General features: G+C 27.1%; 1 protein-coding gene across 2 annotated transcripts in view; it reads left to right on the forward strand.

Annotated features, from left to right (window-relative positions):
• The window catches only part of LOC107444705 (telomerase-binding protein EST1A), a 39,937-nt gene extending 18,230 nt beyond the window's left edge, over positions 1-21,707 (forward strand). For both annotated transcript variants that reach the window (XM_087166555.1, XM_087166562.1), the window contains exons 5-19: positions 2,795-3,012; positions 4,311-4,389; positions 5,223-5,333; positions 6,417-6,593; positions 7,212-7,273; positions 8,866-9,011; positions 9,797-10,058; positions 12,167-12,264; positions 12,379-12,482; positions 15,220-15,384; positions 17,254-17,415; positions 17,507-17,660; positions 18,676-18,875; positions 19,680-19,761; positions 21,414-21,707. In XM_087166555.1, coding sequence (XP_087022681.1) covers positions 2,795-3,012; positions 4,311-4,389; positions 5,223-5,333; positions 6,417-6,593; positions 7,212-7,273; positions 8,866-9,011; positions 9,797-10,058; positions 12,167-12,264; positions 12,379-12,482; positions 15,220-15,384; positions 17,254-17,415; positions 17,507-17,660; positions 18,676-18,875; positions 19,680-19,761; positions 21,414-21,541 — 2,148 coding nt within the window. In that variant the 3' untranslated portion in view covers positions 21,542-21,707. The remainder of the gene's footprint in view (positions 1-2,794; positions 3,013-4,310; positions 4,390-5,222; positions 5,334-6,416; positions 6,594-7,211; positions 7,274-8,865; positions 9,012-9,796; positions 10,059-12,166; positions 12,265-12,378; positions 12,483-15,219; positions 15,385-17,253; positions 17,416-17,506; positions 17,661-18,675; positions 18,876-19,679; positions 19,762-21,413) is intronic.
• The last annotated feature ends 1,041 nt before the right edge of the window (positions 21,708-22,748 follow it).

The raw sequence follows: 22,748 nt of genomic DNA on the forward strand, positions 1-22,748 counted from the left end.
CAATAATTGAAGAACTTGACAGATTGGACAAATTACAATTTTACATATTTTTATGTATCATTAATTAATATTTATTGCAAATTATGATTATCTACTCCAAAATTTTGGAAATTTGACAGTAATTGTCATATTAAAAAGGAAGTTTAATGTCAAAATGATTAAAGAACATAGTATATTGATAACTTGCAATTTTGTATGCCCTTTTATTTACAATTACTTTATATTTTATAATTACCAATACTTATTTTCTCTACCAAAATGTTGGGTTTTTGACATGGCAGTTGAAACTGTATAAAATTGTCAATTGTCAAAAACTTGTCAACCCTGTTTTAAGTGCTAATATAATTTTATACCGGATTAGCACGGTCCTTTTAAGTCCTTAAAAACTGCTTAATTTTTATTTTGGAAAATAAGGGCCCTTAAAAGTACTTAATTTTGGTACAAGGTTTTTAAAAGTCCTTAATTTTTTAGCATCACTATAGTTAATAGGAACAATTTTTCAATTCAATTTTTTAAAACAAAATGTCCTTTTATCACTTAGAATTAAACCATGCATTACATTTAGACTTAGAATTAGACCATGCATTACAGGTAAAACATTTTAGAGATATAAAAATTAATGTGTCTGGGGGGGAGCTATAGGTAAGGGGAAGAAAGTATGTCCAGTTATTAATATATTGGTTCTTTCATTAATATATTCTACCTTTTTGCCCAGAATGATACTCTATGAGGAGAGTGAAGCACTCTAAAGGAAAATAATAGTGTGAACAAGGGTAATACTTCACATGGAAAAGATAGTGCTTTTTCTTGGGGGGGGGACAGTTTTAAAGTACCTAAGTGAAAGACTCACACTAACCTTCAAAATTCAAAGAATTCAAGAAATTCAGTTCTACTGGTAACGCATCTGCTTGTAAGGGTTAAGTAAAACTCTAAGAAAAGAAGCATCAAAAAATTTTTTGAACAAGAATCCATAACTAAAACTATTTCCTAAAATCTTGAAGAATTAAATAAATTTGTATAATAATTAAATGTGTAATAAGTAAACATAAATATACAGAAAGCATAATGTTTTTTTAAAATTCATGATTGTACTAATAAGTAAACAGATCTGTAAGAAACAGGGTTTGAGAAATCCCAGCCCACCTAGATTTTTCATCAGAAACATGGAGTTTATTGGGTTTTTGATGAAAATCTCAAGTTTTTTTTAAAAAAATACTTTAAATTTTTTTCCTCCTAAATAAAAAAAAGCATGGTTTGCTTCTAACAAGAAAGTTAAGTATTTGGTAACTATTAAGTTTTAGATTGTTACGCTATTTTTATTCCTTAAAGATAAGCAAATTGTTACATAAAATATAAATCTACTCAATTGAATGATCCTTAGATTTTAATAATAATTTTATTCAGTTAACACTGCAACTTAATATACTGTTTTCAATTTTTGTTCAATTTTAGGTTGCTTTAAAATTACTTCCTGTTTTTTGCCGGAATATTTAGTAACATTAAAGTTAATTCTTAATAACTGGTTTGGCTGAAAATAATTTTGTTAAAGTTCATCATAAAAGTAAATCAGACACATTTGCTGGCTTAGTAGCGGAATATAAAAACTTGTTGTTATAATTATTTTAATGTTCTTGCCAAATTTTGTTATTTACTCTTTTTTTTTAATATGCATGAAAAAAATTTCAAATCTTAAATTCTGCACTTAATTTTACAATTAAATTTCAATGAAATCATTAAAAATGGAATACAGGTTAGTTTCATTTGTTAACTTTTACAATCTGAAAGGCATTGACTTATCACAGTCTGAAAATGTTTTATGAAAAACCTGACCCGGGTTTGCAAAAATTACCTAGTACTTCTTTGGCAAGCCCTCAATTAATACATTTATATCAGTTCTTAAATTATAATAAAATTGTTTTTTTTATCATTTTTTTATTTATTGATATTTTTAGAAAGGTAAATAATTTGCACTCACTGGTGACATAAGTATATTCGATGATAAACAATCATACTATTTTTAGAGTCCTTAATTTTTTTAAAAACAGTACTTTATTTTTTCAAAATATGGTCCTTAAAAGTGCTTAATTTTTGCTTTGTTAAAAGAGTAGGAACCCTGTTATACACATTTAGTTATTTATGCTATTGCAATGCCATGTTAAATATTGTTTAGAACTATGACTTCTGTCAGCTCGAAGTTAAAATTTAATTAACAGTTAATATTATCTTGAGCATTAAGATTCTTGATCAAGATTTTTTAGATATTTTTTATTTAAACTTTCTGGAGTTCTTTTATTTCAGCAGTGCAAACTAAGACAAAGATCAGTTGATCTTAGTGCCAAACTTTTAGCGTAATGATGCTGTTGACCTATTTGGACTTCGTGCTTGGAAACTCCTTTTTCTATTAATCATAGAACTGCTTATTCAGTTTTTAGTAAGTGTACAGGAGATAGTTGTGTGAGAATTAAAGAATTATTTGTAATTGCCAATTTTAGGGATAATTATCAATAAAAAAATAGCTCTAAAAAATTGCTTGTAAAAAGTGTATCTGTAACCAAATTGCCAAACTGTTAAAGATGCCTATGATACTTAATTAATTGTCAAAAGGTACTACTAATATTGTGGTGATAGATTTTTTTTTTATGATCTCTCAAAATCATAAAAGTACCAAATTATTTTGTTACATTTTTTTCAATTGAATTTAATATGCGTATTTGTGATGATTTGTTACAATTCCTGCATTATTATGTCAATTTAAACTTGTTTCTACAATTACAATTCTTAAATTTTTTTTTAGGGAACTATGTTTTATGAAAATTTGTTAGAAAAGCAACAAGAAACATATGGTTTTAAGCTGTCTAAACTTCTGGAGACTGAACATTTAAATACTTCTTTGCTCTCTGATCAGTTACGATGTGTTCTTATTAGCGTTCAGAAAAATCTAATTTATTTAGGGGATCTTGCTCGTTATAAAGAACAAATTTCACAGACCTCTAACTATGGAAAAGCTCGAAGGTGAGTAATCAATGAACAATTTCAATGCACCTGCTTGCATTAGACTTAAAAGGATTATTTTTTGTTTTATACCAGGGATACATAACCATTTTTTTTGGTAGTGGGCTACAAAAACTACAAAATACAGTGATAGGGGCAAATATTAATATAATGCTGCAATTAAGATAATATGTGGGGAATATTTAAACTCAGCTAAGGTAATATGAGTGAGTTACAAATGTATAATTAATCTTTTTCTCCTGCATAGATAATAAAATAGTTAATGTAAATAAATTTAATCAAATATATATTAATTAGATTAAAAAGCAGACTATGGTAAATTTGTAGGCATGTAACGAAAAAGGTAACTTAATTTACTTAAATTTTAAAAGATTTACTTAGATTTCACTACTATGCAGAAAGCAAAATTTATTGCTAATAAAGTAAAGATTGTGATGACTGTTGCTGGAATTTTGAAATTATAAATTTTTTATATTTATCAAATGTTAATTTTTCTCTCTTTTTATTTATACAATTTCATAAGTAATTACATTTCATTGCAAACTCTGAATCCATCGCATAAATAGAACTTTAATTATGAAATGGTGACATTGTTAAAATGCTGTGCGAACTAGATCGGTTTCTCACTGGTTGGAAATTTTCGAATACATTTTTATTAATACTTAAGACAATTTAAGGACCAATTCATTGGTTTTATGTGCCACTTTTGGTCTGTGGGCCATAAGTTGTGCACCCTTTTTTATGCTAAATTAATAATTTCAATCTAGTTATAATCACTAAATAACAATGTTTTGGAGGAATGCTTATTTTCAAAGAAAATAATAATTGTTTATTATATTTAAACTTTTTGTCATTATACTGACGTTTATAATTGGCAAGTTTTAAATTTAAATTTGTAAATTTTTTTCTATTTTCCTCCTTTTTTTCATTTACATTTAAAAGTTTTCCTTTATAATTTTTCCCTTTATTAAATAAGTTCATTATGTGTTCGTTATTATTCTAGGTTTGCTATTTTCATATGATGTAGTATTTTGAGGTGGTTTTATTTTTTATTTGCCAGCAAGAAAAATAAATAAATTGATGCTTTTTCGAATTATTTATTAATTTGAGCCAAAATTTTTATATTACATTTTAATCAGGAGTATCAAAATGGTATAAATTTTCAAGATCTTAAACAAAATCATTGTTTTTATTTTTTGAGTTTTCATTTTCTATTTTAAGACAAAGACATATACTTTAAATTATTACTTTTCAACTTTTTCAATATTTCAATGTATTTTTTTTATTTCTATTTTTAGTTGGTACTTGAAAGCACAACAGATAGCTCCAAAGAATGGAAAGCCTTATCACCAGTTAGCTCTACTTGCCTTAAATACAGTAAGTCTGGTTTAAAATCACAGTTATTTGGTTTTCAACATAACCTACTGATTTGAATCATTTAAGTATAAACGAACGATGATTCGTCATGTTCTAAAAAAACTTCTGAGTTAAGAAATAAATAGAATCTTTCTAAAGTATATTTTAAGGTAGTTAAAATGCTTTAAATGAACTTATCTCAATTTTATGTTTATTTTGCTGATAACAAACAAATGAAGAAAAAAAAAGAGCCTTAGGAATTTACATCTAAATATGTTTAAATTATGTTTTGTTATAAAATCTTATTAAAAAATCTAAAAATATTTTTAAAGTTTTATATTATAAAAAAAAAGTTGGGTTACATAAGGCTTTTTTTTTAAAAAAAAAGTTTTAAAAAGCCATAAAAATGACTTGCCACACAGTGGACTGATCATTAGACGCAGTTCCCTGTAGATAACTGAAGTCAAGCATCACTGGCAGCAATCAGTGAGCAGGTGGGTGACCACTTTGATCAGAGTGTGAAGAGACTGAGGTGAGAGATACTGGTCCTCATTCAACTGTTCTATCATGAAATGCTCAACTTGCACACATGTTGGCTGACTACCAGAGCAGGGGAGCTGTTCCCTCTGCAGAGGCTCAAAATTATGATGGCATGTCTTCATATCATCCACAAGGGTGATCCATTCTCCAGTTATAGTGCAACAAAGTACTACTGAGTACTGCATTTAGTAGTTCAATTTAAATTACAAAAATTCATTTTTTCTGTTGTACTCTGAAACTTTTCAAATATGTTTAATTTAAAAGCTGCCTGTTTCATATTTTATTAATATAATTTTATATTATCTTTTAATTAGAGACGGAGGCTGGATGCTGTTTATTATTATATGAGAAGTTTGGCTGCTAGCAATCCTTTTCTCTCTGCTAAAGAAAGCCTTTTATCGTTGTTTGAAGAAGCTAAAAGAAAGGTATGTTTTAACATTATGTCATTTCACATGTAGGAAGCTATGTGTTTAATGCTCTGTTTAAGCAAAATATAAGTTTAACTTGAAAATTATATCGTTGGTCTTTGTTTCATTGAAAATAATATAGTAAGCACAATAAATTATTATTATTTTTTTATTAGGGAAAGTTTTTTTTTTATGATACATTTATTTTTGACTTATTATATTTCTAACAGTTTTATTTATTCATTTGAAATCTCTGAAATATACTAATGTGCATTTGATTTTGGAAATTTTTCCAATTTGCTTTTTCCAAATCTATTTTATCTTATACTTTCTCTAATAAATTATTGTTAAGGATAACCATTTGTAAAACATTCACAATATTTCTCTTTTAAATTAAAAGACATAAAAAGCTTTTTATTTTGCTAACTTTATTAGTAAACATAGAATACTAGTATAAATTCTATCTATTACCAAACAACTTTCTTTAAGTTGTTTGGTAATCCTTGATAAATTTTTATTTTGTTGTCTAATATTCACATGGTAGGCTACTATATTGCCTTGATGGATTTATCTGCAGCACTGATGAATTAACTAAAAAAATTTGTTATTGATACTGGTAATTTATGTTCTGAAATTGGGGACAAAATTACACTTTGAATAAGCATTCTTTTATTTATGCAATAGATTTTTTTACCTTTATACTCGTCAATTTTATGCATATTAATAAAAAGATTTTAAGGTTGTATCAGTAGCAGTAATGTTTTTTTAAATTTTTTTTTTTAAAAAATAGTAGTGTTTTTTTTTCAAGACTGTATATGATTTAGAAGAGAAAGATTTATCTTTAACTTTGTTTAGAGAAAACTTATAATAACATTTGATACTTTAGCCAAGTATAATGTAAATGTGATTGTGGATGTTTCGAAAGGTGATTTTGATATAGCAATTAACTTCAAATTGTCAAAAACTGTAATGTGTTGAAATTGTTGTAAGATATAAAGATTTAGCTAAGAAAATTGATTTGTTTTGAATGAATCTATAAATTTTTAAATGCTATTCTAAACCTTCTGATTACAAGAGGCTTTTTAAAATTCATTATTGTAGTATGAGAGTTATGAGAAGAAAAGAGTACACGAGAATACTGAAACAGAGGTCTTTGAGGATCAGGCAACAGAGCGTTATGAAGTTTGGATCAAGAATGATGGTTCCAGTACAGAGCGTCCTGCTGAAGTGGGAAATACTATTGACGCATGCGATTTGAAGAAATTAACTGATGTTGAGGTGATTATATTTAAAATTTTTTTCAACTTAAAATTTTTTCTCTATTTCTTTTTATCAAATGGATAAACAGGTTGAGTATAGAAAGTTACTTTTATTCAAGTTCTATTGTAATTACAGTAATGTTTTTTAAAAATTTAAAAATTAGTTGAAAATTTGTGAAATGATTTATTTTTTTTGATAAAAATGTCTTAGCCTATTGTTGCTTACTGTGCCATTAGGGATGACTCTAAAAATATATCTTAAATGCAGATGCTTTTTTTGTTGACATAAAATTTTTTTTTTAAATTAATGATTGCATGCATCAAGTTCTTTCCTTTTTTAAAAAGTCTAATTTGAAAGCATTCTTTTATAATATAAAATCAAAGGTATTAGTTTATTTATTAATTAATTTATTTGTGGTCAGTGAATATTTTAATACAAATAATATTTAATATTATAAGAATATATATATTTTTTTGAATCTCACTTTTTTTGTTGATTTCAATGATTTCTTTTAACATTTTCAATTGTAACATGTGTTATCTAGCCTTAATATTTAGATAATAAGTTATGTTTATACAGTTTTTTGTATTACTGTGTTGGCTGAAATGTTAATAGTTATTATTATAATTTTTTCAGTTAAACAAGAGATTTGTAACTAGCTTTTTACATGTTCATGGCAAACTGTTTACAAAAGTTGGGTGAGTTTTTACAATATTTCTATTCAATTAGCTGTAAATTTTTTCTTCAAATAATATATGAATAATCTTATTAATCAAATCATGTTTAATTAATTTAAATTGCTTTAAAATTTTTTTTAAACTTAGTTCTTCCTGGCATTGTTTTTTTTCTTCTGTTTTTTATACTTTATTAAACTATGCTTTCAGATTTACATTGTATAGGTCTCTAACTATGTCATAAAGTCAGTTGTTTTGATTTAGGAATGAATAATAAGAGTAACTAATCTTTTGGGAATTATGCATTATTGTTTGAAGCAATTTATGCTGGTTAAGTTCAAGAAACTTATGTTTGTGAAAAACATAAAACTTCACTTGTTTACAATTAATTCTGGGAACGAAGAATTGTTGGTGATAAAATTTTGGTCTGTTGTGCTAAATTTAATAATTTGACATTTATTCCTTTCTTATTCCTTTAATTGGGAAGTTCCACTTATTCCTTTTCATTTGGAGAACAAGAAAAAAGCGAACTAAACTAAACTCAATGGCGCGACAGCCTATAGAGGTCCAAGGCCTACTTGTGCTCTGGGGTGCAGGAGCAGATGTTCTGGTTAGTTGGTCAGCCAAACGCAAAAACCCCCAGTGTTTAGCTCCCAAGCATGCTTGGTACTCATTTATCAACCCACTGAAGGGATGAAAGCCTGGGTCAACCTTGCCCGGCCCAAGGATCGAACCCAGGACCTGTGGCACGGTAGCACAAAGCGCTACCACTCAGGCAACGGGTGTCAGAAAAAAACAAAACAAATTTATTAATTTAGGAAAGCAACTTGTCATAAAATCTGGAATGTAATTATGTTTAGATATTAAAAGGATATCTAAATCTGAGGGCTAATAGTGAAAGATAAAGGAAGCCACTTGGTTAAATTATAAAAAATTCTGGAGCATAATTTCGTTTTCAGAATTGCAAAAAAATTTCTAGCTTAGACAGTTGATAGTGAATTACAGGAAAGCAATGTGTTTAAATAACAAAAAAATAATGTTCGGAAGAAAACTGTCCGGGAATCATAAGGAATATCTAGCTTAAACAGTTATTAATAAAATAAGGGAAAAACAAATAGGTTGAATCACAAAATATTTTGTAGGATTCAGAAATTATAAAGAATTTCTTTGCTCAAAGGGTTAATAGGGGAAGTAATAGACATTTTTATTATGGTTCTAGAAAATCAAATTATCTAAAAGAGAACTTTGAAAGATAAATTCATATATTATTTTATTTTGCATTGCCAATGCAACTCTGACTATACTGTTTTTGTTTGGTTTACCTTGATAGTGAATTATAATTACTGCATTAAAAATAGTAACTAGTGAGCAATGAAAGAATGAGTAATTTAATTAGTGAGTTACTAAATGTAAAGAAAAGTAGAAAATGTATGAATAAGCAAAAAGAAAATAATTTTTGTAAATTTATATAAAAGATTTTTAAACCTTTAATTTGTGGTACAGCATCTAATAACCAAGAAATTTATTTTTCTGGTGATTACAATGTTTTATTTTTGATTAATGTTTTTTTTTTTTTTTAAAGTTTATTTTGAAATATAATATTTTTATTTTTTTAGAATGGAATCATTTCCTGATACCTTGAATAATATGCTGAAAGAATTTTATTTCCTTCTCCAAAGATCTCCATTACCATTGAACTCAGCTCGACTTCTACAATTGTTAGCTATTAACATTTTTTCTGTCACAAACTCAGCCTTAAAAGGTATATTCATTTTTGTTTTTTCTTTTTTTCATTTAAAAATCATTATTTTAAAGCTTCTAAAAACGTTGAAAGTCAGAACGATTTCTTTATTTAAGATTATACTTTTTTACAAACAAAGTCATTTTGGTAGGATTTGGGTTAGATTTTGAATGACAATTGTCTTGTTATGTTTATTATAATGATAAGCTGCTTACCTTTTCTTCCCATGTTTGAAAGATTTTTTTGTTTCAGAATTATTTTTTAGACATAGGCTGAAGTTATAACATCGCTAGCAGCAATTTTATCTTGTCCCTATTTGAACTCGTAATTGGCTCAATATGGGTTCTTTATAAACATGCACCGAATGACCAATATTGGGATATCTATATTTTTTAATATTCACCCTGTATAGGTCCAATATCGGCCTTTTTGGAGCCAATAATGGTCCTATATTAGCTGAATAATGAATATAAAATAGGGAAAGTATCTGAGAATATAGTATATAGAGCCAATGTTGGTTGTAAAGTGGCTTTAAAATATCGGGCCCTTTTAGCATGAATATTGAACCAATGAGGCCCAAGCTATTTTGCTGCTAAAGATTAGAGCTAATTAGTCCATATTGTATAAAATTTAGTAAGATTTAAATTAAATCTTTATAGGTTTTTGTATTTCATAAAAAACAACTAAAATTAAGAATTTTTTAAATTAATTTTGTTATATTTTTAAAGGTGCAACTAAATAATTGCTAATTATTAAATTCTCTGTTCTATTTTTATCTTTAATGCGTATTAAACTGTACCTTTCAGAGCATGGCCGAGAGCAAGGAGGGAGGTCCTTATTACAGGAACAAGCACTGTACTCAAGTATGGCCATGATGTCTCTGTTAATGGATCGATGCTGCTTACTGCATGTTGCCCACAAATCTCTCCCTGAATACTCCAGTAACATCATATCCGATGATTTTGGTCTGTTATTGCCATCAATTAAAATCTGGACGGATTGGATGTCCTGTCAAAGGTATTTGTGGCCTCCCCCTTCTTCGCAGCTTGTAAAAGAGATAAATGTTCAGTAAGTATGCTTAAATTTTAAGTATCCTATTTGTTAAAAACAAATGCTTTAAAATTATATCCTTTCTTCAGAATTTGTATTTTTTATTACAATTTAACATTAGTCTTATAATTTAAGTTTCGCCAGAGTTCTTGTATCTAAATGTAGTTTAGAGTGCTACAACATAGAAGTAACAGTCTGTGATTGACTGAGAACTAAATTGCATCAAATACAGGGTATTTGTGCACCTGGAAAGTCGTGAAAAATTATGGAAAGTCATGAATTTCTGTATTGAACAAAATTTGTCATGAGATGTCATGTTTTTTAAAAAAAATTATGGAAAAATTATAAAAAAAATTATTCATGGATTTAGGTCGCCGAAAAATCTAATTTTTAAAATTGAATTTCACGGTGTTCCGAATATCTAAATTTCTAACAAAATCCCCACTCACAGTCATATTTTATTAAAATATAAAATGTTTTTATCATGTTCTTAATTTTGGTGTTCTTTCAAAATATGAAAGAAAAAACATCATATCTGGAGCGAATTTATCTTTTAACCTTCTGTGATTTCGGACTTTTTATTATTATTATTTTATTTTATCAATTTAAAATTCTAGCTGATTCCATTCATTGGCGATTTTTTTAAATTCTGAAATGAGAACAGAAAAATCAAGAGTATTTCTTTCCTTTCTGATGAAAAGTATCTTTAGAATATAATTCTGCCTAAAAAAAAGAAGAATAAAATTATTTGCTTTTGTAATTTTTTCAGCTATTTTATTGCTTCAACTCTTTCTTTACTCTGTTTTTTAAATTTAAAATCTATAAATAATAAGATACAGGGTATAACAGTTTTGGTTATACCTATCATTTCAATTAATGTTATTATAATGCTTTTTTAAATTTATTGTTGTGTTTTTGTTGGAGAAAATAGTAACTTCGTTAAGTCATGAAAAATTCTTGTAATTAGTCATAGAAAGTCATGGATTTGAAAATCAAAAATGTAGCAGATACCCTGCAAATAATAACAAATTAAAACATTTTCTGCACAGTATTTTTTACTACAGTATTATGCCATACAGGTAGCAGTCTGTGATTGACCGAGAGCCAAATTGTAGCAAATAGTAACAAATTAAAACATTTCTGTGCAATTAAGTTTCACTATAATTCTTGTTTTAAAAAGTTCTTAAGAGTATTAAGTCAGAGAATTGACCGAGAACCGAATTGTAGCAAATAGTAACAAATTAAAACATTTCTTAGAATTATGTTTTACTATAATTCTTGTTTTGAAAAGGTTCTTCATACTATTACAGCATACAGGTAACAGTCTGGGAATGACAGAGAGCCAAATCGTAGCAAATAGTAACAAATCAAACCATTTTCTGTGAAATTAATATTTCTTTAAAATTAAAATGTACCAGAGTTCTTCTTTCGTGAAGTAGTTTAGAGTGTTATGAGATAGAGCTAACAGTTTGTGATTGATTGAGTGCCAAATTTTGGCAAAAAGTAAAAAAATTTCTATTGAGTTAGCATGTATCAACAAAGTATTTTATTTTCTAGAATCTCCAATTTATTGGTCTGTGTTTTTTCTTGTTTATAAAATTAATCTTAACCATTTAAAGTTGCAATTCTATGTCATAACGATGTTAAATTACCATATATTAATTAGTTTTTAAAAGCTATGCTTGGCACTTTTGTTTAGTTATTTATGTTATTGTGTGCCAAAAAATGGTTAGTAAGTTAAACATTAGTTTTCTTACTAAAATATTTCAAAGTTATTATATTGTTATATTAAATAAGTTATTTTTCAAAGGAACTAGAAATTAAAATAAATCTGTATATCACAAGAGCTGAATTAAGTAATCAATAATTGGTATAAATTTCATGTTGCTATGTGTCTGTTTGCTGGAAAATAAAGTGAAATAATTCTGGTATGAAGTAAGAAAGTAAGGTTTGAGGGAAAATTTCCCAATAATGGTATTTGATTCCACTTTTATTTTTATTTGCAACCCTAATCTGGATAATTTTAAAGTGGCTTGTGGTAAATTTCTCTTTAGATATAGGAGCTATTTAGTATTATTTGTTTTACTTGTTAGTTGTAGACTAAGTTTTTATTCATTTTCTTCTAGGGTGAACAACAATATATGGGTTTCATTTGCTAATCTATTGTCTGTTCTACAAGAAATAGACATAACTAATCCAGTCATTGTAACTCATAATGCTAGTAGTAAGTGTTGTGTGATGCAATTTTCTTCTTTACATTGCTAATCTTAATCAAAATTATTTCTAACTTTACAATAGCTAAAAATTAAGATTATTTTTGTTTTTCTCCTCACAATAGATAGTGAATGTATTATATTAGAAGAAGATATTACTTTTGCTGGTTTTGTTCCTCTTTTGGGCTCTATTCAGAATCCTGCTTATGCAATACTTCCTTATGATAAAGTAAGCAATATTTTCTCATTCTGAAAATGCTAGTTTTTTTAATTTTATAACCGTCATTGAACAGCCGACCCAATTTTTTTTTTTTTTTTTGATTTGCAACTACTTATGTTTAATTCCTAAGCCTTGTAATTTTGAACCCAATCCAGAAGACAAGGGAATTCCTGGATCAAGTATTGGGAGAAATTCGCCTTCATGGAAGATTTTTTGATTCAACTAACCCCCATTTGCATTACATGCAGAGGACAACCATTAAAACCTGCCAGGGTTAGCCTGACAGAAAGGGGACTCGAACCCATGATACATCTACCGCTGAGGATATTTTACGTCAGCACTGTGGGCGATGCAAACCGGGTGCAGAACTCGTATCAACTAGTGATGGCTAGTGATGACACTCTATCTCCTGAGCCACCGTGCCTCAAATGCTAGTTTTGTAATATTTAACTTTCCTAAATACGATCCAGTTGACTACCCTGTTAAAAATTTTAAAATGAAAAAATCTGATGGGCTTTGAAGAGAACTGTATAATAAACACAAAATAAATTTATAATAAAAAAGAAATCAAAATACAAACAAATACATAAATAAAAGCTTGCTCGAATTCACCGTATCCAAATCAGGGTAACCTGTTTCATTACCCCCATTTTTCCTCTATGGAAAAAGAGTATCGTTCTTTTTCTTGCTTGAAGTTTTATTTTTCCATATGACAGCTTTGATTCTTACTGTATTTTTCATAAACTTTAATTTAAATTTCTCACAATACTTTACAATTGTAAGTTGATGAAATCTACTATTTGTACATTTGCATTAATTAAATTTAAAGTTACAAAGTTTGATCAGTACATTTAAAATTTAAGGCCATTAGTTAAGGATGCATTTTATTTGATTGAATTTTTTTCTGTGAAATTTTTATTATTTATTCAGGATTTTTGTATTTTCTCATTTATTAACTATCAAAAGTGTGTAATTCAAAACAAAGTTATTTAAGTAAGAACAGTAATTGTAATTTCTAGATTTCATTTAATCGATATTTTTCTTATTGTGCTTAAAAAAATTTTATTTTATTTTTGTAATATTTAATTTTTATGTTTAATAGTTCCTGCTGAAAATTTAGTTTTTCAATACCAGTTTAAGTGCAGGATCAAATTTATCAGTGTCTTTTGTCTCAGCTCTTTTGAGTTATACTTACAGGGTTCCCGCGGCCTTGAAACAACCTTGAAAAGTACTTGAATTTTATTTTGATTTTCAAGGGCCCCTAGAAGTACTTGAAAATGATAATAAATCCTTGAAAAATTAAAAATTACCTTGAAAAGTATCGAAAACTCAGGAAAACAGATCTATTTCTGTGTTTAACTTTTGACGCGCGTAAGTGTGAGAGAACGACTTTCCCTCCTATCAGATGATGACATGTACTGTTTGATTTTAGGATTTTATGAATGTTCGGCTGATTTTAGGAATTTTAAATATTGGGAACTGTGCCAGATTCTGACAAAATCTCTATTCTTATTCAGGCGATTTTAATATCAATCATCGATCTTCATATTAAACTGATTTAAGTGGAACTGAAAGTGGTCAAAATTTCAAAATTATATTTAAGAACAATTTAAATTTCACTGTCTAAATGCTTCTGCCACTTTAAATATTAAATAAAAATCTCCCGGCAGAGTTGTTTTTAAATATCTAATTGATATCACTGTTTTATATAGAACATCCCCGTCCTCTGCCCGAATCTTTGCTTATTCAGAGGTTGTATACCTAGCTTAAAATAGGCCTTATGCAAAATTCAAGTCCAACGTTTTTATTCATCATGAATTTTATTCTTGACTTGATGCCAATCACCCTTGCTTTTTTTTATACTTGGATCACTTTCCGAAATCAAGAGAGAGAGCAATGGAAGTCTTATTTTTCAGTGCTGCTATTATCGTCTGACATCTATTGTCAACTAACTATTATCGTCAAAACATTTTAGTTTAAAATGTTACATTTTAGTCCATCTTTTACTGAAATTTAAGTCATTGAGAATTTTATAATAAGTCTTAAAAAGTCCTTGAAAAGTACTTGAATTTTATTTTTAAAGTAGAGCATGAACCCTGTACTTAATAAATATTTTACAGTAGAAGTTCAATCCAAATACTGTGAGAATTTTTAGATGATTGAATTTGAGAATTTCTTTCATTTAAAAATATTTATACTTAATAAACTTGTTGTTATAAACAAATGTTTTCAGCATTATTAGAATTTAATCTTGTGTATTGTTTTTTAAAAATTTTTATTTTAATTTTTTCTTATTTTCATGTACAAGCCCAAGTAATTCATAATTAATGCTTGTGTCCTAATAATTTTTTTTTTAAAATCAGCACTGATAAGCTAATTTCATTTTTTTTTATAATATAAATTTTTGCAAATTTGCTAAATTTAAAATTTTTTTTTTAAATATATTTTTACTTAAACATTACCTGATAATATTTCTTCTTATTTAATATTTTTTCTTGTGTTTATGTGCAAGTAAATTATGTAAGTAATTGTAAAATTAACAAACGAAATTTTAGGTTATTGATTAATCTTGATTCATACATTTATTGCACATGAGAATTTATTTTTTTAAACTCTAAATGACTCTTCCTAATTTTTTTTTTTAATTTCCAAGTGTAAGATTAGAGTAATTTGGTGCACTTTTTTTTTTTTTTTTTTTTTTTTTTTTTTTTTTTTTTTTAATGAATAGTTTGTTTTTATGTTTTAGGATAAAGCTAGGCACTGTTTAAGAATAAGCAAAATACAGTTTTTTGGGGATTATTTGTGTGGAGTGTCTCCTCCTTATTTAGAATTTGATGTTGGAGCTAAATGTTTTGTAGCTTTACTTGAGAACTTATCTTATGAAGAAACTTATGAACGGAGTGTTTTACTGGTGAGTTACTGTGCTATATTTTTTACATAACATGACCGAATTTCAGTGTAGTAGAATCTAATTTGCTCAAACTTTTGAACTATTGGTTTCTTCCAAAAGTTTATACAAATATATACATTATCTAGTGTTATAGAATCAGCATGAATTTTCAGATTACGAAGTTCTGAAATGCTATTTAAGGAGAAAATGTGAGCTGCTTTTCCCCATTGTTTAATTCTTGCCAATAGGGTGAGATGGTATTGTTTTGTGAAAAAATCTCAATGATTTCAAGATGAAATGTGATTTTAAAGAGCATCATTTTTCTTAAATATTATTTGTGAATTAATTTTTGCGTTTTTGAAGAAATATTTATAAGAATATAAGAAATATAAGAAGAAATATTTTATTTAAAAGATATTTTTATCTAAGGTAAATGTAATAGAAATGTATTGTCAATCAGTTCTTTAGTTTTTTTTCATCTATAAGTTTATTTATTAAAAAGATATTTTTAAAATATATAACCCATCCTTTAAGTAATTTTTAAAATTAAATTTTGCTTTATTCATATCTAAATATATTTTTAGGTTGATTAAATCGCAAATATATTTATGTAGCTAAGCCTATATACAGGGTTGCCACTCTACAGGAAGAACAGGGAAAACCTAGAAAATACAGGGAATTTAAAAGTCACCTAAAATAACAGGGAAAATGCAGGGAATTTTGATTTTTTTTTCTTTACAAACTGGGAAAATACAGAGAATTTTGTTTATTATTTTTTGTCTTTTAAAAAATGGTGACCATTCAAAGCATTATCTATGGGATATTTAACCATGATATTTCAGCTATACTAAACTGTTTCATTTACTATAGCAATTAATTTGCTGTTGCTGTTAATTTGCAGCTGTTTTTCCAGCAATTAAAACTAATACATGTAGTTAGCCCAATGTAGTTCACACAAGAGTACAGTAATTGTTGTTTCCTCTTAATATATTGCGTATAATATGTACAGGGAAAACACAGGGAATTTTTTTTCCAGATTTGATTGGCAACCCTGATATACTTTAAGATTATATACCCTGATATACTTTATCTTATCAGGTAATTAGATACCTGATAGGATAACGTTTGGTTCACGAAAGAGAGCGAAGCTAAGAATGATTAACAAAATATTTTCCTTTTTCTTCATTGGAAGGGAGAGAAAACTTATTTTTCACAAACATGGAGAAACAGTGTATCAAATATTCTTTTGTCAATTGTGTTGTAAATGAGAGAAGAATCCTGTTATTTTTTATCATCTAAATTTGAAATATCCAAGAATCTATTAATTTTATAATTTAAACATGTTGGTGAGAATTCACAAATAAGTACGTTTCTCATATTATTTTGCAAAAAAAAATGGAAAATCTTGTCCTAAAAAAATAAGAAACACTCTGTTTTTAAGGAAAATGTGTGAATTTTATGATGAAAAATAAAATTAAAATCTAGTATAATTTGCTTTAAGGTAATGAGTTTTAATGTGCAGGAATATCATAAAAATCACCAAACATTGATTTTTAGCTTTTAAATTATGGCTTTTAGGATTTCAGAAAATCACTCTTTACACCCACTGCCAGAATTTCAGGATCGTGGCGCTTGGCGATTCTGGAGTTATAAGAAAGATAACTCCGAGATTGATCATACTTAGGTGGATACAAATATTCTTCCTTTCATTATTAAAGATATTTGTTGGATAATAAAGAATTTCATCCTTTTGAAATCTTCATGCATTACGTGCATTCAATTCAAAACTTTTTTAAATGGAATGATTTGGAAAAATATAAATTTGTAACTTATGTTAAATATTTTTTAAAAATTATTTTATTAGCTATGTAATGCAAATTTAAATTTTAGTCCTCAGAGGATTCATTTAGAGAAGAGCATTTGAATGATAAATTGCAAGAGGACTCAATTAGTAGAACATCAGTCAGCAATGAGCTTTCAGATCTCTGGTCTCGCAAGGAAGCACTCAGCAAAGCTAGGGAAGAGCAACAAAAATACCAAGCTCGGGTTCAAGTAAGTTTCAAGATTTTATTTAGCAAATTATATCATTAAGTGTCTTGATGGGTATTATATTACAATCTGTTACCTTTCTGATTTATTTCAGGCTGTATTGCACAAGCACCAGTGTCAGCGTCCTATTGTTCTTAAAATTAAACCTAGATACCTGGTTCCTGATACAAATTGCTTCATCGACCATCTCAAGCTCTTTAAAAATATTTTGGCTTCTACTGATTTTCATTTAATTATTCCTTTAGTTGGTAAGATTTTATTGCATTGTGTTATATTTGAAGGCCTTATTAAAGTAGTGGCCCAACTCCACTTATTAAATAATAGAATTAGCCCTATTTTCATTTCATTTTTCATCAAACTTATTTTTACTAGTACTAAATTGAGCACACCACAAATCGGACAGTATACAGATTAAAAATAGTACACTTATTATTTGAAAGGGCTGTATCTTAAAATGGGCGAAAGTGGAGATGTCCCCATTATTCAAATAGGGTCTTCATTTAATTTATGTTGGAAATATGTTGTTTTAATCTGTATTATATAAGTTGCTGAAATATTCTAAAAGTCATGCTTTGTTTGTTTAAAAGTTAATCAAATATGAATGATTTTAATCAAAGACTGAATTGATTAAACTTTGTTTTCAGTGCAAAAGAACAATTTCAGAACTGTGTCGGGAAAATAAGTTTTAAAAATATTGAAGAGAACAACAACAACAAAAAAAAAAGATTTTTTTTTTAATGTTGATTGTTTTTGTTGAATGTTGATTGTTTAATGTTGATTGTTGATCTAATTTGAGAACTTATGAAACTCAATTCTGTTTCTTCTTTTTTTTTTTTTAAAGCTAAAATATTAGGTTTAGCCTGAGTAAATCGGCCACTGTTTTTTAAAATTTTTTTTATCATGGAATTCTTATGTATGTCACTTTATTCATATATTTTTTATGTACAGAAGTGACTACAAATGTAATTAATTTTTTTAAACATGAATTTAAAGTTGTTTTTTTTTCTCAATCAGATGCTTCCAGTATCTCTGTTTGCGATTTAACAATACACTCATTTTAACATTTTAAAATTTATTTTGTTATATGTATTTTCAAATCTAATTGTTTGAAAAGCCCTTAATAGTTTTCCCATATGGTCAATTGACGGAGATGTTTAGGTTAGCTTTTTCTTAATTCCATTACAAATTCAATGAAATTTTATAAATTCAATGAAATAATGTATAACATTATGATATAGAAAATAAAATTCATTTTTTTTATAGTGATCAATGAACTGGATGGTTTGGCCAGAGGTTCAAGAGGTAGTGAACATTCCAGTCGTGTGACAGCTCTTTCTCGGGAAACTATTCTTTTCCTTGAACAACAATTTGCCTCTAGGCATCCTCATCTGAGAGCAATTACTTCAAAGGGATCCATATTAGACACCATCAGTTTCAGAAGTGAAGAGATGGGTCAAAACAAGGTAAGCAAAACAAATAGCTTCATATTAATATATGAATCTGAAATAAATGTTTGTTTATTAAATGTATAATAAAATTTTTTTTTTAGTTCATGCTTACATTATTGAAACTTATTCATACATTTTGTTTCAATATTGGTATGGAAAAATACATACTCAAGTTTAAATAATTATTTTGTTAATAATAACAAGCTAAGTCTAAAAAGTGTTAAAATAATGGTCCTAAATTGGATTGATGGTTTAAAAAAAATTATCAAAGAAAAGTAACTGAAGTGTTTTTTGATTTTTTAAAATTATTCTTGCAGCAATTTCATGCGACAAGTCTTAAATTTTTCTCCTTGAATTTCTAGTTTTTGTTCAAAAATTTTCCACGGGATATTCCACCTATAAATGAAGGAAAAATAATTAAGAAGCACATTACAAGCTGTCACATTATGACAAGTGATTGTAGTTGATAACAGATATTTCAAAACTGTTATGTGATTTTCAATCACTAAAAGCTTTCTATAGATTGTGGTGCAATTTTTATTCACACTCCTTTGAGTTACTTATTACAATCTACTGCATGGTTTAAAAAATTCTTTTTGAATTTAAATCAAAAATTTTTGAAATAAACATGCTGTGTAACATGAATTAATAACTTGGATTTTTTTTTTTTTTTTGCCTTAAGTTTTTTGTCATAAATTTTTAAAGACTGTCAGTCTGATTTAGGATGCTGTATACATATTACTAATGTAAAGAGTCTTTACTTTTACTTTATTACTTACTTTACTTTATTATGTACTTTATTACTTTTGATTTTTTTAGGGCACAAATGATGATCTCATTTTAACTTGTTGTTTGTTTTACTGCAAAGATAGGGCTGAAAATTTTATGCCTAAAAATCCAGGTATGCATTAAAAATATTTCCCAAGATTTGATTTAATTATATCAAAGTAAAACATATATTTCTTAACCCTCTAAAGATTCTGATTTGCTGAAAGTTTTTTTTTTTAATCTATTACTTACAAAATCATTTTGTAATGTCCTAACTTGTCTCTTTTCAATGGGTGAGGTTTCCTTTTGTTTCTTAGTTATGTAATCAGAAAATCTTTCTTTTTGTTGAAGTAATAGTATTTTGTTTTACTTTGTTTCTCATATTCAACTCACATATGCATCCTATGCATTGTGGGAATGTTATATTCTTGTTACTGCCTCATAAAGTTTTGAATGGCATTCATTAAGATATCCAGACTTAGGTTTTTATTCTTATAAAATAAAAATAGTCAATTTATGAATATTTTTTTAAAACAAAATTTTAGAAAATTCAATATCCAACAGTAAATTGTCATGTTTAAGTTGATGTAGTAAAATTATAATTCATCTTTATGACAAAATTTTTTCTCAATAAGTCCATTTACAGGCTTATTAGATATTTTTCATGTGTAGATCTATATATTTTTTCATCTATAGATAAGAAGGTTTTATCACTCTGCATGCTAATAATTTCTTCTGTAAAATTTTTATTAAATGATCTCTATAAAGTGTAGCTTGAGTTTAAAAAATGAACGTTTCCAAAAATTAGTTTTAGTGAGCATTCGGAGCTCTCTTTTATATCTCAAAAACAGATTCTGCTCACAATAAATTAAATGTGAACTGGACTTAAGACTTTGCAAAAAAGGAAATATGCTTCCATATCAATTCAATTATAATAAACTTATGTATTTCTTTCATAGCAATAAATTCCTGTTGTAAAATTTTTTTTATTACACTGTTTTCGTAAATAAAATTATTATTTAAAAAAAATTCAATCAATTACGTCAAATATTCAAGTACTAAGAGATTCATAGAGTGTATTTGTGTAATTTGTAATCAAAACAATAAATTCTTAAAGGTATTAAAATCAGAGTCCCCACGGGTCAGAGAGAACAGAGAAAACTTGTAGTTGTCAGAGAATGTTTTGAGTCTTAAAAAACAGGGAATAGTTAGAGAATGTTGAAATTTTTTTTCTTCAAAAGCCTGGAAAATTCTTACATCATCTGGAAAATAACCAGTCTCAGAGTTTTCAGTCACAGTAATCATTATTGAGATTAGAGTTAAATAATTGTAACATCCATTAGAATTATTTGTTGAAAAAATTTCACGTTTTAGTGTAACTTCCATACTTCCATCCTCATTCAGTGATATTTTTTTGCTCACAAAATTTGATATTACTAATAAAAATCAAAGTTTTCAGAGAAAAAATTGCATGGTATTACATATAATATGGCCTTGATTTTCATTAAATTCTCCTGATATACTTGGAAAAGTCAGATAATTTTTTTTTCTTCTGAAATTGCGTGAGAACCCCGTAAAAGCAGATGTTGAAATGAGTATATCAGCTTATAGCTTGCATAGAGAAACTAATAAAAAGTTACTCTAAAGATGAAGCAAAAGCTAAAAACAAAGCCAAAGACAAAAAGTCGACTTACATGTGATATAAATAAGGCGTGTTGAACCAAATTAGAATTTCATTACCAAACTCATCATATTGCATAGACTTATTGTGTAATTTTTTTCCAGATGATCCCATCACCTTGTTCCGGGAAGTAGTCTTATTGACAGATGACCGAAATCTGAGAGTAAAGGCCCTAGCCCATCATGTACCTGTTAGAGATCTTCTCTCTTTCCTTCAGTGGACTAACTCTTGAAGGAAACTAAAGATCACTGCCTCTCAAGAATAGTCTCCAAATACACGCTTTAAGGTGGTGTCAAGCTACAGTGGATGAAGCTGTTAAGGAAACCATCATTCTCCAAAGGATGTGACAATGTTGTCATTGAAAACCTAAGATCTTCTGAAAGCTGTACTAATAAATACAGTGTGCAGCAAAAGTCAAAAATAGATTTCTCAATGTAAACTGAATTCTTTTTTTTTAAATATAAATTATGAGAATTAACTTGTTATTCATAATTTAATGTGTTATGTAGCTATTCATTATAATAAGACTTGACTGAATGTTTTTCACCTGACAGTATTTTTTTTTTTTTAATAAAATATTATCTGGGATAGTATTTTTTGAGATGTGTGCCAAATTCAGAAATTTTGTGACTTCTATAATATTTGTGCTGCTTATGAATTTTTTTGCAGTTTGATTGTGAGAGAAAAAAATATTAAGTTTAATTTTTAATGTTTAAATTTATGTTTTCCTCAAAAATTTAATTTGTAGTATTCATTAAATACAAAAAAAATTTTTTTTCAATTAAGTTTTGTAATTATAAGAGTTATTAATGATTGAGAAAAGAAAAACCAATTTCTCACTATTACAATGCAGAACTATACTCTCAAAATTTTCCTGTGTTTCTTTATTTACAACTTGTTTTGCGTTTTTAAAAAATTACTTGATGTTGCAAAAATTTGTTAATAAAATTTCCATAATTTTACTCATTAAATATTATACTTTTTCTTGAAATTCGTTCAAGTTTTTCTTTTCATCTGTAAATTTTTGTCTAAAGAGCTTTGGTAATTTTTACCAATATTACCATTTGAATTAATTTCTTCCGGAAAGAAAAGTAAGGAGCTAAACAAAAAAATCATTAACTTTTTGTTTTCTGTTAAATTCAGTTAAAAAATAGAAATAAATTCCTCTTTAATTTTTAACTAATAAATCTTATAACATAAAAAATATTTTTAAAGGTTTAAATAAAAATAGAAAATCCTCTTTCAGAACATTTAGTTTTGTTTTAATGCTTAATCAGTTATGTCATTTTCATGTTAAACTTATTGTTGACTTAACCTAATTAGGTAACATTCAAGTAAACTTCACTTATATATGACAAATTTTTACCCATTCATGAAACGTTTGGGAAAACACTTAATCTAAAATGGTTTTTACCATATAACACAAGTGTCAATTTTTA

This window comes from Parasteatoda tepidariorum, chromosome 1, assembly GCF_982258835.1.
Source record: "Parasteatoda tepidariorum strain Cologne lab strain chromosome 1, Ptep-v5.0, whole genome shotgun sequence".
In the NCBI taxonomy this organism is placed as follows: Eukaryota; Metazoa; Arthropoda; class Arachnida; order Araneae; family Theridiidae; genus Parasteatoda; species Parasteatoda tepidariorum.